The sequence below is a fragment of the Struthio camelus genome, chromosome 9 (genome assembly GCF_040807025.1).
Source record: "Struthio camelus isolate bStrCam1 chromosome 9, bStrCam1.hap1, whole genome shotgun sequence".
In the NCBI taxonomy this organism is placed as follows: Eukaryota; Metazoa; Chordata; class Aves; order Struthioniformes; family Struthionidae; genus Struthio; species Struthio camelus.
In genome coordinates this window covers 2964491-2978788 of record NC_090950.1, presented here as the reverse complement: position 1 = coordinate 2978788, position 14298 = coordinate 2964491, and the positions used below count along the sequence as shown (strand labels likewise).

At 57.1% G+C, this 14298-nt stretch overlaps 1 protein-coding gene across 1 annotated transcript; it reads left to right on the top strand.

Annotated features, from left to right (window-relative positions):
- Nucleotides 1-595: 595 nt before the first annotated feature.
- On the top strand, nt 596-13229 carry AMOTL2 (angiomotin like 2). The gene is made up of 10 exons (XM_068954297.1): nt 596-732; nt 1222-2047; nt 4321-4585; nt 6856-7000; nt 7444-7536; nt 8852-9147; nt 9270-9562; nt 9804-10015; nt 10267-10425; nt 11304-13229. The coding sequence occupies exons 2-10, from the start codon at nt 1305-1307 to the stop codon at nt 11360-11362; spliced, it is 2265 nt and encodes a 754-aa protein (XP_068810398.1). The 5' UTR covers nt 596-732; nt 1222-1304; the 3' UTR covers nt 11363-13229.
- The last annotated feature ends 1069 nt before the right edge of the window (nt 13230-14298 follow it).

Below are 14298 nucleotides of genomic sequence, written 5' to 3'. Positions count from 1 at the left end.
GGAGCGCGTGCCCCCCCCCACCCCGGGGCAGCTGCAAGCTCCTCGCACACACGCAGCGTGCGGGGGCCCCCCAGCCCTCCTTGCCCGCCCCCCAGTGCCACACTGGCACGTGCACGGCCCCCAGCCCGTCCCCTCCACCCTGTGCATGCTTGCCCAGGGCCCGGACCAGCTGGGCACCACCGGTGGTGCCACCACCAGCTCCCAGCTGTTAGTGTGCGTCGTCCCCGCGCTCGCCACGCGCTGGAGGGCTGCAAAGCGCTGCCACACCCGGCCTTATCCAGCTCCGGTGGGTTTTCCCTCGAGTCCTTGCGGGATCTCCACGCGCAAGGCTGGCGGGGATTTTCTAGCCCTCCGAACTGGAAAGCGGGCTGGGATGAGGGACCGCAGTACGCTCGGGGTGCGAGCAGGAAGCGGGAGATGGATTTCTCTCCTTTCCGAGCTGCGCGTTTGCAGGTCCGCCCGTGGCCGACTCCGCTGCAACCCCGGCAGCCCTGCCTCAGTTTCCCCGGGCGGCGCGGGGCCGCGCCGAGGCTCCCCCTGTCGGCGGCCGCTCCCGGCCCGGCCCGGCCCGGCCCCGGCCCCGGCGGCGGCGGGCGGGGCGAGGCGGGTCCGGCCCCGCATTCCTGGCATAGCTGGGCCCGGCCCGGCCCCCGGCTGCCGGCGCGGCGCGCAGTGCCGCCGGCCGCGCTCCCCGGGCAGCACCGTGGCCGCGCTGCTCCTCGCCATGCTGCGGTAAGTGTCGCCCGCCCCGTCCCGCAGCGCCGCTGCCTTGCCCTGTGCCGAGCCCCCCCCGCCGGGAGCCCGGCGCCTCCGTTGGGGGGGGGGGGGGCGCTGCCTGCGGCTTTGCTCCGACTGCTTTGCTCCGTTTCTGCGGCGGCGGCGGCGGGGGTCGCGCTGCCCCGGCCCGGCCGGACGAGCCCGCAGCGCCGCTCGCTCGGGGCTGGAGGGTGCGCGCCTTCGCCGGGAGCCTGCCAGCTGGCTGCAGCCCGCAGGCTGCGAGGAGGGGGCCGGTGCTCAGCCCTCGGGCTCGGTGGAGGCTCCGTCCGCCCTCGCGCTGACGCGGAGGGCTTCTGCTTGGCCAGCGCACCCCGGGAAATGGATGCCTGCCAGGGCGCCCAAGCGGGATTCCTGGAAAACAAAACCCTTGGAGAGCGTGCATTAAGAAGCTTTTGCTGTTTCCTGCCTGGGCCGGTTCCTGATGTCCCTTCTCTCCCCTCACAGGTGCCTCAGCGTGGCTAGTTGCCGCTAGATCGGGGGACATCTTTCTCTGGTGGAAGTGGAGGCTGCCAGCTGAGCAGGCAGAGATGAGGACGGCAGAGGATTCAACCGGGACAGTTCTGCACCGCCTCATCCAGGAGCAGCTGAGATACGGAAACCTCACTGAGAACCGCACGCTGCTGGCTATCCAGCAGCAAGCCCTGCGCGGAGCGGGCGGCACCGGCAGTCCCCGCTCCTCTCTCGAAAGCCTTACCCAAGAAGAAAGCCAAATGGTGCAGCAGTCCACGCGGCAGGAACCCCAGGGCCAGGAGCATCACTCCGACCACGTCTACTTGGAAAACAGCCTGTATCGGCTCTACCAGCCCCAGCACAAGGGCGAGGAGCTTCCGACGTACGAGGAGGCCAAGGCTCACTCCCAGTACTATGCCTTGCAGCGGGGTGGGCAGCAGCCTGGGGGGGCCTGCCAGGCCGCTCCTGGCGAGAGCGGGCAGCGCAGGGCCGAGAGCAGCGGCAGGCGCCCGGACGACTCGCTGAAGGACCTGAAGCACGGCCATGTGAGGTCGCTGAGCGAACGCCTCATGCAGATGTCCCTGGAGAGGAACGGGGCCAAGGCGCAGAACCACATGAGCTCTTCTCACAGCTACCCCCAGCTTTCCAGGCACTACCAGCTCTCTGCCCTCAGAGGCCACCACTCCGAGGGGACCGAGCCACGGGGACCTCCTCCAGAGTACCCCTACGTCCTGCCTTCCCAGGACGCCTCGGTTGCTTACCTGGCGGATCCCAGACCCTGCTCGCGGGAAGGTCCTGCATTTCAGCACCCTGACATCAGGTAACCTACAGCCCCTTGCACAGGTGATGAGCTCTTCTGGGGGTGCAGCGTGCTCAGGAGGTGACTCCCAGCCCAGTGTCCTGTCTGTTCTGGTGCCCCTAGCGCACGGATAAGCCAGGGTTTGCGGAGCACGAAGATCCTAGGCTGAAGTGGCTAGCCACAAGTTGTGCACCCAGAGTGGGACGCAGTCTGCGCACCCCAGAGAGCGATGGGAGCTTTGGGTGCTCTACGGCTCACCACTCCCTGGAGGAGAGGGCTGAGCCAACTGGGCACATGGGGCATGCAACAACCTCAGCACCACTGCTGAACTGCTCATTCTCACAGCGCTGGATTCGGATTAGCTCAAGGCCCCTGCACCAGGTTTTGTGGGGGCTCTGGGAGCCATAGGTGCCCCTGTTGCTCACCTGTGGGGCACCATCTGTACCTGCTGACCACACCAGTCCTCTCATCTCCCTATTGAAGTGCCAAGGCCACACTTGCCCTTGGTGCAGCCAAACTGGAGGTCAATTTTTCCAGTTGGCAATGAAAATTCAACTGCCTCCAAAGATCCTTCCCCCCCCCCCCCCAATGCTCTGGACGGAATTTTGGGTTAATTTAGGAGCTGGAACCAGATCAGGAAATGGCTAAATTTGGAACAGGCATGGGCCAGGGTGGAAGGAAAATGTACTCACCACTCCATGGAAACCTGTCCTTGTGGTCCCAAGCTGGGGGGAGTCTGCAGGCTGATGACAGAGCAAATAACGCTGGCACAAAGAGAGCTGCATGCTGTCCAAGGGAGAGAGGTTAGCACTGGATTGACGTGCTCTCCATGCCACAGGGGAGTTCTAGGGAAGCTGATGAAGGCCTCTCTCTCTGCTCGATGGAGCTATGGGCTGGTGAAGGTTGTTAGTGGAGCAGATAAAAAGGCACAGGGCAATTTTCCTTCCTTTTAGTGTCTTTACACTGCTGGCAAAGCCTGGCTCTGCCGTCCTCAGGTTCTTTCTAACAGGGCCCACGTAAAAATCTGCTAGGGCAGCTCTGGGAAGCACAGAGCATCAGGCCTTCAGCCGGCATCTGGAGTGGGCTTGCTTCTACTGCTGCACAAAAAGAGGGACAGAAGAGAGTTGCAGGTTGCTGCTGCACTGGGGGAAGGTGGAAGCGCGCACCACGGTTCCTGCCTCGCTGACCTAGCCGGACAAAAAACGATAGCATCTCTGGCAGGAAATGTTCTCTTTCCAGGGGAACAAAGAGGGGAAGGGGAGCTGCAAGGGAGATGTATTTATTCTTTCTTGCTCCTATATCATCCCGCAGGAATGCGGTCGCTTGGCGGCCAGCCGTTGGCAGAGCCCGGCCGGGGTCCCGTGCCGCGCCGGCTCCGGCAGGGCGGCCGCGCGGCGTTCTGGGGATTCCAGGCTGCTGCTGGGACGTCGAGGAACTCGGAGCAGTTGCTCCAGTGCGGGACGTGGTGGGGAGGGCGGCAGGGGAGCCAGGCCAGCCCCTGCTCACCGCGTTCAAAATATAATAAGGATGTATTCGTAGTCTCTTGGAGAGCTCTTTTAGTAAAGAGCCACCCGGGGAGCCTGCGCCCTGGCTTTGTCCCGCCAGCGAATGACAAGAAAAAGAAATAGCGCCGTATGCTTTCGAGATGCATCCTTTTGCTGAATGTTACTGGTGTCGCTGGCAGTGGGGTGGGGGGGCCTGGGAGTCTATCCTGACCTAGCATTGACATCCTCCAGTTTTGAAGCGACCCAGGCACTTAACTCCCAGTTTCAGAAATGCTTGGGCACCCACCGCACAAGGGGTCCCGGCATAAGGAGTCACTGCAGGAGCAGATTTCCTTCACGTTTGAAGTCGTTAGGGCAAGGTGCAGCCCTGGCCTTCTGAGATCAACCTTTACAAAGCAAATGCTTCCCAGCTCTGTCTGAAAAGCATGTTAGAAACCTCTGAGAGCCTCCCTCGTCCTTTCGGGTGACTCAAGTACAACCTGAAGGGTCCCAGCACCTGTTTTGTCCTCAGATGCGTAAGCACAGACCAGTGTCTGCCACCCTGGCAAGACATAGCGGGGCCGACAGGATTTGCTGAGGCTCCCCGTTGCTTTGCTTTTCCACACGGGTCAGCGCGAGGCTGAAAACACTGGGGTCCCTTGGAGGTCTGTGGGTTTGTAACGGGTCATAAGAGAAGCGAGGTGGCTGGTGGGCTCCCCTGACTGTTGCCAGCTGCGGTTCAGGGGAGCTGACCAACGTGCTTCAGCCCTGGGAGGCCTCTGAGTGTCCTTGCTTCTTCCTCTCCCTCAGGGTGATGCAGACTCACGTCCCTCAAGCTTTCCTGCCACAGCAGAGTCCCCTATGTCACAGTCCGCTAGGCTCACTCACCCCTGCCGGGATGGAGGCCTTGATGACAGCCCAGGCAGCCTCGGCCAGCACCCGCTTGGTCCAGGTGGAGACTGTACTGAGAGACAACGAAAAACTGCTGCGGGAAAATGAGAAGCTCCAAAGGGAAAGTGATAAGCTACGGCAGGAGCTGGAGGGATATGTTGAGAAAGCGAGCCGGATCCAGAAGGTAAACGAGCAGAGTGGCAGCAGCTGTTGGCTGGTGCAGGAGCTCAGTGCAGGGCATGCAAGATAGCTTGGAGCACCTGGTGGGGTGGGAGTGCCAGGTGCTGCACGTTTGTGTTGCATCTCGCCTTTCATCCAGGGAGCTTCTTAGAGGGGGTGAAGGCGTTTTCACTTTGGAGAGCAGGCTGCAATAACCTGGCCTGACTGGCAGTTGTTTAGGATAGGCATGGTGTAAGAGTGCCATCGCTTTCTGCTAGTGCTGAACAAGGAGCTCCCTAGAAAAGCTGGTGTGCCTGAAGGGACGTTTTCTCAAGGGAATTTAAGGAATTGAGGCACATATGTTGTATGTCAGGCTTGTTGGGCCTGGGCTGTCTTGACATAGACAGAGTTTCACAGTCTGGGGTATTGGAGCATAGGTGAGAGAGTGGGAGGAAAAGACATTTCCACCAAAGCAGATCTGGCAGGGCCAGCGAACGTTCTGCTTTTTACCCAGGGCTCTCCTCTCAAGGTTCATCCCTTTCAGAGGAGGGAAATGGGGCTGCATGACCTCCTGCCCAACTTGCTGCAAGCTCTGGGCGGATTGGGTTTGCGTTCCCTACCCCAAGAGCCTTTCTGGAAGCCTTGCTGGGTTAGAGTGGGCTCCTTTCCCCATCCTGCACTGAGCGTGGTGGCCTTGCTCTGCTGAGGAACGCGCCTGCCTAAGATGAGGCCCTGGCTTTGTCTCCTGGTTTCAGGAAGGCTTCTGCGCTTCCTTTCTTCTTGTCTGGAGGAGGATCAAACAGCTGTTGCGAAAATTCACCCCCTTTAGTTTTTTAATCTCTCCCCCTCCGTCCGGTGACTTTTTCTCCCCCCACCCCTCCAAACAGCTGTGATTCAACAGCATGCACAACAAGTCCTCAGCCAAGCTGCTGTTAAGTCAGGGGGGAAAAAGAGCCCATTCTCCGTCTCTGGTAACAGTTGGGCCCTCTCTCTCTGCTTGTCCCTCCCGCCCCGGGTCTGTGCCTGGCCGCCACAGAAAGTCCTTTGTGCAGATGCACACAAGGGGAGGCCTGTTCCCCGCCAGTCACACAGAACAAATGGGCCATTGGAGGCCTCCTGGCAAGGAGAGAGGCTGTGCCATGGAGGCTGGAGCATGTGCCAGCCCTGGGGGGTGAACAGTGGCATGGGAGAGCCAAAGCCCGCTAGCCAGGAGTGCAGAGGAGAGCGTGGCTGCAGTATGATAAAGAGGCGAGTGGGATGAACTCGGCCATGGTGAGGGAGAAGACTCCCTGTGAGCCTGCAAGGTTAAAGGCAGGAAGACTTGAGTTTTGCCTCTTGATCAGCAACGTGTTGCTAAGGTCAGGCTGTGGCAGGAGTTTGCAGCAGCCCTGGTTGGGGCGTGGAGTGCTGTGATCCTGGCTGTTAGGAGCCCCTTGGAGAAGTGCAGTTATTTTGGCAAAAATGTACCCGTACCGGTTGAGCTGGTCTGGCTGGAGCAGCGTTGGTGCGCGCCCTGGACAAGCACAGCCTTGCGGATCAGGCCAGGGGCACCCTGCTGGGATGACAACCCATGGCTCTCCATGCAGAAAGCTCGCCTTCCCTTCCAGCCCCGCCACTGAGCTGGGTACCGGGATTCTCCCGGGAAGCCTCCCTGACCCACCTCCGCCCCACCGAGAGCCACCACAGGCAGGCGAGCGCTCCAGCTAGAGCTAGCCTTGGAGTGGCTTCCCTGGGGTTGATGGGAGCCTGTGGGGATGGAGCGGACACTGACTCAGCCAGGCCCCAATTCTCTAAGCACCGGGATGTGGCTTAAAACAAAAGGCAGGTACCAAATGGAGGGGCAGGGGAAGATGAATGATTTTTAGAAGCTATGAAGCAATCTGGAGAAGGCTCTGCCAGCTCCAGTTCACATAAGGTGAAAGGAAAGGGGTTGGAGGTGTTTTATTGACACGCATGTAATAATTATGGGCAAAGCTTGGGCCAGGCGGCAAGTGCAGGCAGGCTTCCCTCACACACTGGATTTCTGCTGCCCTGCACCTCTGTCATGACCTGCAAACCTTCTACCATCCCTGTCCCCATTGTGGGCAAGGGGCTGGTTTCTGGTGCGGGATGTGAGCTCGGGTCGATGGAGGTGAAAGACAAGATTACTGACCTCTGGGGTCCTGTGGATTTGCAATGCTCCTTTGGCAGCCCAGGTCAAGTTGAGAAATCTGGGTGATCTTTAGCCAACGTCTCCCTTTCTTTTCCTCATTCCAAGAATATCTAACCTCAGTCTGTCATTTCCTCCTCCCTCAGCTGGAAACGGAGATTCAGCGCATTTCAGAGGATTATGAAAACCTCATGAAGGCATCTTCCAAGCGGGAAGCGTTGGAGAAAGCCATGAGGAGCAAGAGAGATGGGGAGATGCGTCGGCTCCAGGATTTCAACCGGGACCTGAAAGGTGAGGGGCTGTGGGCAGTGCTAGACAGGAGGAACATCTCTCAGCTCTGCTGTTTCCAGTGAGAAAGGATAATGATTATAATTGCACTGTGATCTGGACTGGGGTGGTGCAGCTCCCTCCACATGCCAGGCAAATGCCTGCCCTTCTTCAGGAGGTCAGTCTCTGCCCAGTGAGAGCATCTGGGTGCGTGTGGCCAGGTTGCCTCTGTCCCTCTCCTCCGTGTGAGCCCTCAGCCAGGACAGTTTAATCCCTCCATCTGGCTGGTGACACCTCTCTGCTCCTCTATCTCAGTGGGTGCTCTCCACCCCTTGGCATTTCCCCACCTCTTCTGTTTTGAGCTAGTTTTATTAGGCTGGTTATTTTCACTGGGAGCCAGGCTGCTCCCAGTTAATTCAACTGAATTTATATTTAACTGTAAGTGGTTTTAATTGCATTTGGACCAGAACGGTTGGAATCTGCAAACAAGCAGCTGGCCAGCAAGACCCAGGAAAACCAGGAGAATAATCAAGGCACAGTGGCGAAACTCCTTGCACAAAGTAAGTCCCCCGCTGACCGCTCAGCATTGCTGAAGTGTGAGTATGGAGTTGCCTGCTTATCTCTGCCTTGATCCCCATCTCACGTACCCCGTGGCGCCTTCGTGCTGCGTTTCTGTGCTGCAGATAAGAGTGTTCAGGCCTGTTCTTGTGGCGGTGGGGCAAGGTACAGTCCCTTTAAGCTTGAGGAGGAGGCGGATCCCGGGTGGAAGCTTTTGCCATTCCCCAGGGAGAATTAAGCTGTTCTTGGCACTGGACGCGAGCCATTAATCCCGGCCCAGCGGTGTGACCTGCATTCTCCGCATTCCAGCCACTGCTCTGGCTCTTCCAGCACAAAGTCCACACTCCCTCCCCTCTCCAGCCCAGCCCTCGTGCTATTCCTTTTCCTTACACCTTGCAACTACACCGGGTTGGGCTTTTAAGGGAAAAATATATCTAAATCCTTCTCGTTGTTTCTGCCAAAGGCTGGGAACACCTCCGATAGTCTCTTACGTCTGTTCCCTATCTAGCCACTGTTGATTTAGTTTGGAGGCCGGCTTAGGCACGCTTTTCAGCAGAAAGGCCCAGCGTTAGTGTTATCTGCAAGGAATTGCATCCCCTTCCCTAAGGTGGCTAGACTCAAATCAGGACAGCTTTTTCCCCTCACGTACGCAAGGCCCGGCCCGAGTCAAAGGCTGGACTAAAATGTGCCAAACCAAGGCTCTTTCTGTTGTGCCTCCCCATGCTCCTGGGAAGCCATCTGGCCCTGACGTGGCTTGCCTGCTGGGGGAGAGGTGGCCACATCAAGCAGGCAGGCTGGGCCGTACCTGTTTACAGGAGCAAAACGCCTTGGAAATGCAGGGCGCTGCTCCCATGGGTAGGAGAGAAGCTGTTGGAGCTTGCTGCTGAGTAACAGCTACCTCGTGTGGGAGGTAGAGCCCTGCTCTGCGGTAGCAGCTTCCACTACTCGTTGCAGAGAGCTGCCTATCAGTATGTTACAGGCAGGAAAAGCAAAGCCCAGCCAGGCAGCATGGCTTCCCGGAGTGGGGCAGAGGAGTGATAATCCCTGGTCCACACTCGCCACTAGTCTCACCCTGCGAGCTCAGAAACATCTGCCTGGGGGGGACAGGGAAAGCAGATCTGGAGCTTGACAGCTTTGACCTTGGCTCCCAGCTCCCACAGTGAGCTCGCCCTGCATTTCAATACGGTGGGGAGGGGGTTTTCAGAGCTTCTGTCCTTCATCAGCCCTGTGGCTGCCTGGGCAGGCAGGGGCCCAGGAGAGCTCTGTACCGGGGCCCGGGCTGGATTGCTTGGTTAACACAGAGGGTGCCTTTGGCAGGCTATGAGCACCAGCAGGAGAAGGAGAAGCTGGAGCGGGAAGTCTCCCTGCTGCGCAGCGCTAACGAGGACCAGCGGCGACGGGCAGAGCTGCTGGAGCAGGCGCTGGGCAGTGCCCAGGCCCGGGCGGCCAAGGCTGAGGCCGAGCTGCGGAAGAAGCGGGCGTACGTGGAGAAGGTGGAGAGGTTGCAGGCAGCGCTGGGCCAGCTCCAGGCCGCCTGCGAGAAGCGGGAGCAGCTGGAGCTGCGGCTCCGCACCCGCCTGGAGCAGGAGCTGAAGATGCTGCGGGCTCAGCAGGTGAGGGGTCCCGCTGGCAGCGCTGCATGTTGGGTGCCAGAGAGGCTGGGGCAGTGAGTGCCAGGCAGCGTCTCCTCCTGGCACCATCTCACTCTCTCTGGGGGTTTTCTTTGCCGGTGCAGAGGCAGGCAAGTGCCCCAGGTGGGGGGCCCTCGGAGCTGAGCGCCCACACGCTCTCCGAGCAGCTGAGGGAGAAGGAGGAGAAGATCCTTGCGCTGGAGGCCGACATGACCAAGTGGGAGCAGAAGTACCTAGAGGAGTGTACCATGCGGCAGTTTGCCATGGATGCTGCAGCCACCGCCGCCGCCCAGCGGGACACGACACTCATCAGCCATTCCCCACGGCACTCCCCCAACAGCAGCTTCAACGAGGACCTCCTCCTGGCCAACCACAAGCATCAGGAAATGGAGAACAGGTAGTGCTATCTCATGTGCAATATTTTCCAAAAAGCTGCTCTTTGATCTGGCTGGGCAGTGCTGTCACTGAGTGTCTCCAGTGTGGCTTCTCCGTGGCTAGCCAGGAGCCAGGTCAGCTGGGCCGGATGAGGCTTTGTCCAAAGGAGACTTTATCATCCACCCCCTCCGCCCCAGCCAGTAAAGTCCTGTAGCCTCCTGCCTCGGCTCTGTCTCAACTTCTCTCTCTCTCGACCTCTCCAGGTTAAAAGTCCTTCACGCCCAAATACTGGAGAAGGATGCCGTCATCAAAGTGCTGCAGCAGCGCTCACGGAAAGACCCCAGCAAAGCTCTCCAAGGCTCCCTGCGGCCGGCCAAGTCCGTGCCGTCCATTTTTGTAGCCTCTGGGACCCAGAGCTGGCAGGGTGCTAGCCCAAGCGACCGGCTGACAGAGGGTACCTCCCGAGGAGGTGCAGGTAAATGGAGGTTTCTACATGCTCCTTGCCTCTGCTTTGCGGTAAGGAGTTGTCTGGAAGTTCCCCTCGCCCCCTGCATTTTTGGGCGTAACTCTCTGTCCTTCAAGAGATTTGGGTTGTTTCTCGGGGGGGTGGGGTTTGTCCACTAAGCAGTGTGACTATAGATCCTGGCGACCCATCGCAAAACACAAGGGCCTCATGGAAGAGCTGAACACCTAAACTCTAACAACATCTCTTCCATCTTCCTCCAGCCAGCAAAGCCCCAGCAGAGGAGCCAGCAGCATTGCCCACCTCTGGCCCCCTGCCCTTTCACTCCAAGCATGGCAGCAAGGATGGGAGCACGCAGACGGACAGCCTGGCTGAGAGTAGCAGTCAGGGTGAGGGGCCTGAGTGTCCGGCCAGCTCACTGGGTAAGTCCTGCTGGCTTCTTTCTGCTGTCCCTCCTGGAACCGATGAGGGGCTAAGTGATGGGGCCTGAAATGACCGTCAGGGCCTCCGTGGGTCTGGGCGCAGAGGAAACCTGGGGACGTTCCCCACTCTGCTCCGAGCGCCTTGCATAGCTGAGCCATGAGCAAGGAACTGGTTCCTCTGTGCCAGCTACCAGGGCTTGGCCTCCCACGGCCGTGACTAATGGAAGGTGTACTGTGGGATGAGATGCTGCCGGCACTGGAGGGGCAGAGTGGAGTCACTAGCTGAGAAGAAGCATGGAAAAGTGGAGGGGAAAAGACAGGAGGGAAGATAGCAAGCCTGGATTTTCCTCTGCTATCACTTGCAGCTTCGATCTGAGACTGTGAATCTGTGCCAAAGCACTCCTACTGGGCTAACGTGCTCTCCAATTGACCATCCAGAAAGAAAATTACAGGGTCAAAACCAATCTTTGACCTCCTCTAGCCTTTTGGCCAGGTGAGAGAGGGGCCAGAGTCTCTCCCTTTGCAGCCTGGCTAGCGTGAGCAAGCAGAAACTGGGGGCCTGGGATCCAGCACATGAGCTTAGGAGTCTGGGAGAGACAGCTGCTGGGAGAACTTCAATGGGATTTAGAAAAGCATCAGTGATTTTAAGGCATTTTACAGATCCCAACTGAAAACGGTCTGTCTGAGCTCCTGAAATCACTTGTCACCTTTTTAGGTATGAATTCTGTGGAGCTTTTCTCTTCAACACCCTCCTTTTGGGCTCGGGTGGAGAGAAAGGCCCAGCAGCAGGCACAGTGCTTAGCCTTTGGCAGGGCAGGCACTGGCCGTCTCTCTTTGCTGCTCCACGGCTCTCATGGTCTCACCTTGTTTCTTTGCAGAGAGCTTGGCTGCTGCGAGAGCCCTTGACCTATCTGACATGGTGGAGATCTTGATTTAAGGACGGGCAGTTCTGGCCACCCAAGGCAGATGCGTTATCCTCTCCAACCTCACAGACTGCTGTATGGTCAGAGAAGCCCTTAGGTCACCAGATGCCTGGCTGAGACTTGTTCTCCATAGCAGCAAATTCCTGGATGGCGGAGTTTGAGAGAAGAAGGGTTCGGAGACAGTATGCTACAGTCTGCGGGGCAGGGGACCGGGCCGTGCCTCCAACCCTCCACATGGCCTGCTGTGGTCAGAGCTGTGCTTGGTCCCTGCCCATGCTCTCCTGCAAGAAAACAGTGCTCTGCAGCCAGGGAAGGCCAGCTCCACAGTCCCCTGGTCACTGACACGGAGCCAGCCAAGGCGAAGAGGTTATAGAGCTGTCCTCTCCTTCCAAGCTGTGACCTGGAGGACAGCGGCATCTCGTTTGTGGGCAGGCTGGTTTTGGCAGATGGCCCTAGCAGCCCTCGTGCTGCAGATCTGTGCCGCCAGGTTCAGGGAGTGGGGCTTGCTGCTGGGATGGCCAGAGTCACTACTTTGCATCCCGTCATCGCCCTGTGCATGCACGTGCCTCCCCTCCTGCCAGAGGGACTGGAACTGCACAGGACAAGAGGCGCTCTGGAGCGCTCAAGACCCTGGAGGTGTTTGTGTGTGGAAGTTGTACAGTGACGAGGGCTTGCAGCCCAGGAGACATGATCCCCCTGTAAATACATCCATGTTTTGTAGAACAGGAGCAAACATATTTATCATTTCAGTTTCTTTCCCTTCCTCCTCTCCAGCCTCCTTTGCTGATCATGGCGTATCTTTCCTTCCCCCTCACTTTTCAGGTCCTTTTTTTTGTTCTGCCCAGATCCTGTCTCTGGATCTCTGCCTTCGGAGTCCCCTGAAATGTTTCCTTCAGGGTGCTTTTCCATGGCTCTTCTGACTGGAATTTCCCTTCTGTCTGAATAGTAGCCATGAGCCAAATGTCTCTGTGCGAGTATGGATACGTCTCTGCTTCTGAGCTGCTCTTTGCAGGGGCAGAGCCAGGAGAGATCTGCAGCCAGTCTCCATCAACTGAGCTCCATCCAAATCCATGTGGCCAAGTTGAGCAGTCCCAGGGTCAGGAGTTGAAAACCTTTGTTTGCCGGCATCATACCTCTGGGTTTCTAGTGCAGCTGCGGGAAGGAGAGGGATTTGAGAAGGAGCTTTCAGAAGAGTCCTAGGTATGTTTCAATTGACAGGTTTGTCTTTGTAAAGGGAGGGAATGGGGTAGTGGTTGTACCAAAAAAAAAAAAAAAGAGGTGGAGGAGAAATCTGATTGAAAGCGGGGATGAAATACTCTTGAAGCGAAACAAGCATGTCTGATTTTGCTGGGGTGGGATGTGTCGCCCTTTTCTGGATCTGCGAGCTACGCCTGGTCTCTTCTCACTGGGAATCCTCATACCTCCCTTGTCTACTGGCAGCTGGCTTCTGGCAGTAGCCAACTTTGATTTTAGTGAGAGTTTCTCAGTCTTCTGAACTCGGATACTTTCCAGCCTTGGCCTTTGTGTATTTTTTTTTTCTTTCTTCTTTAAACATCTATGCATTTGCTGGACAACTGCATTTTTTATTTTCTCTCCTAGACACGTAAAAAATGCGTTCGGTTCTTGTGCATTGTTTACAAAGTGGAAAACAAAAAAAAATATGAAAGAGGAAAAAAACAACTTAATATATTTTATATTAATATTGGTATTTCTTTTTAAGTATTTTTTCGTGCTGTGAACTTTTTTTCTGCCAAAGACAATGAGTTCTTGTTTGTGCATTTTAAGTTATCTTAAGTATTTAAACGTAAACCTGGCTGTTTCGTTATGCCGCCCTATACCGAGATTGCTGTAGCATTCCACTTGGTATAACAATATTTTAATAAAAAAAAAAAAATATTGACCCAAGGGTAGTCTTTTCCCATGTGACACTGCACAAGTGAGATGGGGCGACGCAGGGGCTCGGCTCGTGGGAAAGAGCATTGGGGTTTAGGGACCCTGGAAACGGGACTGAGGAAGGAAGAGACCTGCTTGGTGTCTGTAGGCGTAGGGCTTGCTTCGCTGCCTGGCTGCTCCTGGTGTGCCATGAAGGCCTTGCAGGCAAGCACCCACTCAGAGGTATGGTCTGTTTAAGGCAGGGTGGTGGCTGGCCGAAGCATCTAAAGAGGGGGCTGGAGATGGAGATGGAGTCGGGCAATGGTGATAAACCTTGCAGCATTGCCTTGGGAAGCCCTTCCTCCTTCAAGGTACCAACAGCCAGGGCCAGCCTCTGTACTTTGCCCTTCATGCTGAGCAGCATCTGCAGCACAGGGAGAACTGCCTCATGCATTAGAAAAGTGGTCCAGAAGGGGAGATCCACTAGCTGAAATGCAGTTCCAGGGCTGGGGGCTGCAGACTTGTATCTCCCCACCTCTCTTCCTGGGCTGAGACTTTCAGCATAGCAAGGTACCCCCTTCCTATTGCAGCAAAAGGTGCTCTGGACTCCTCAGGGCATTGATTTGAGGCTCAGCTGTGTGGGGTAGGTGATTAAAATCTCCTCCAAAATTCCTTTGGGAAGCCACCTCGATGGGAGAAGGATGAGGTTGTGCAGAAACACGATAAATGTAGTTTCCTAAAGTGTCTGGCCCTCTCATACTTGCTGGCCCCTGCGCTGAGTCTGGAAAAGGCTGTCAATGCTCTAGTAGATATTGACCCTGTCCTCATTTAGTAGGAATGGGTAGGTTGGGCCCCTTTGCTCCAGGGCACACTATGGTCACACTCCAAAGGGCTGAAGGGCTGAAGTCAAAGCTACAGGTTGAGGAGTGCCAAGCTGGCTGCTGAAGATGCAAACGTGCAAACCTTGCAACACTACATCACTGTCCTCCTCCCCAGAACTGTTCTTGCTTTCCTAGCAGGGGTCCCCTCAGCTAGTTTCCAAGAATCATGGGGACCCTCAGCTGATGCTTCTTCAAGT

Bases quoted from the DNA above. Each gene is read 5' to 3' on its own strand.
- AMOTL2 (XM_068954297.1), top strand. From the start codon at position 1,305: ATGAGGACGGCAGAGGATTCAACCGGGACAGTTCTGCACCGCCTCATC. The intron at 2,048-4,320 runs GTAACCTACAGC...CCTCTCCCTCAG, and splicing joins TTTCAGCACCCTGACATCAG to GGTGATGCAGACTCACGTCC. The intron at 10,016-10,266 runs GTAAATGGAGGT...ATCTTCCTCCAG, and splicing joins TACCTCCCGAGGAGGTGCAG to CCAGCAAAGCCCCAGCAGAG.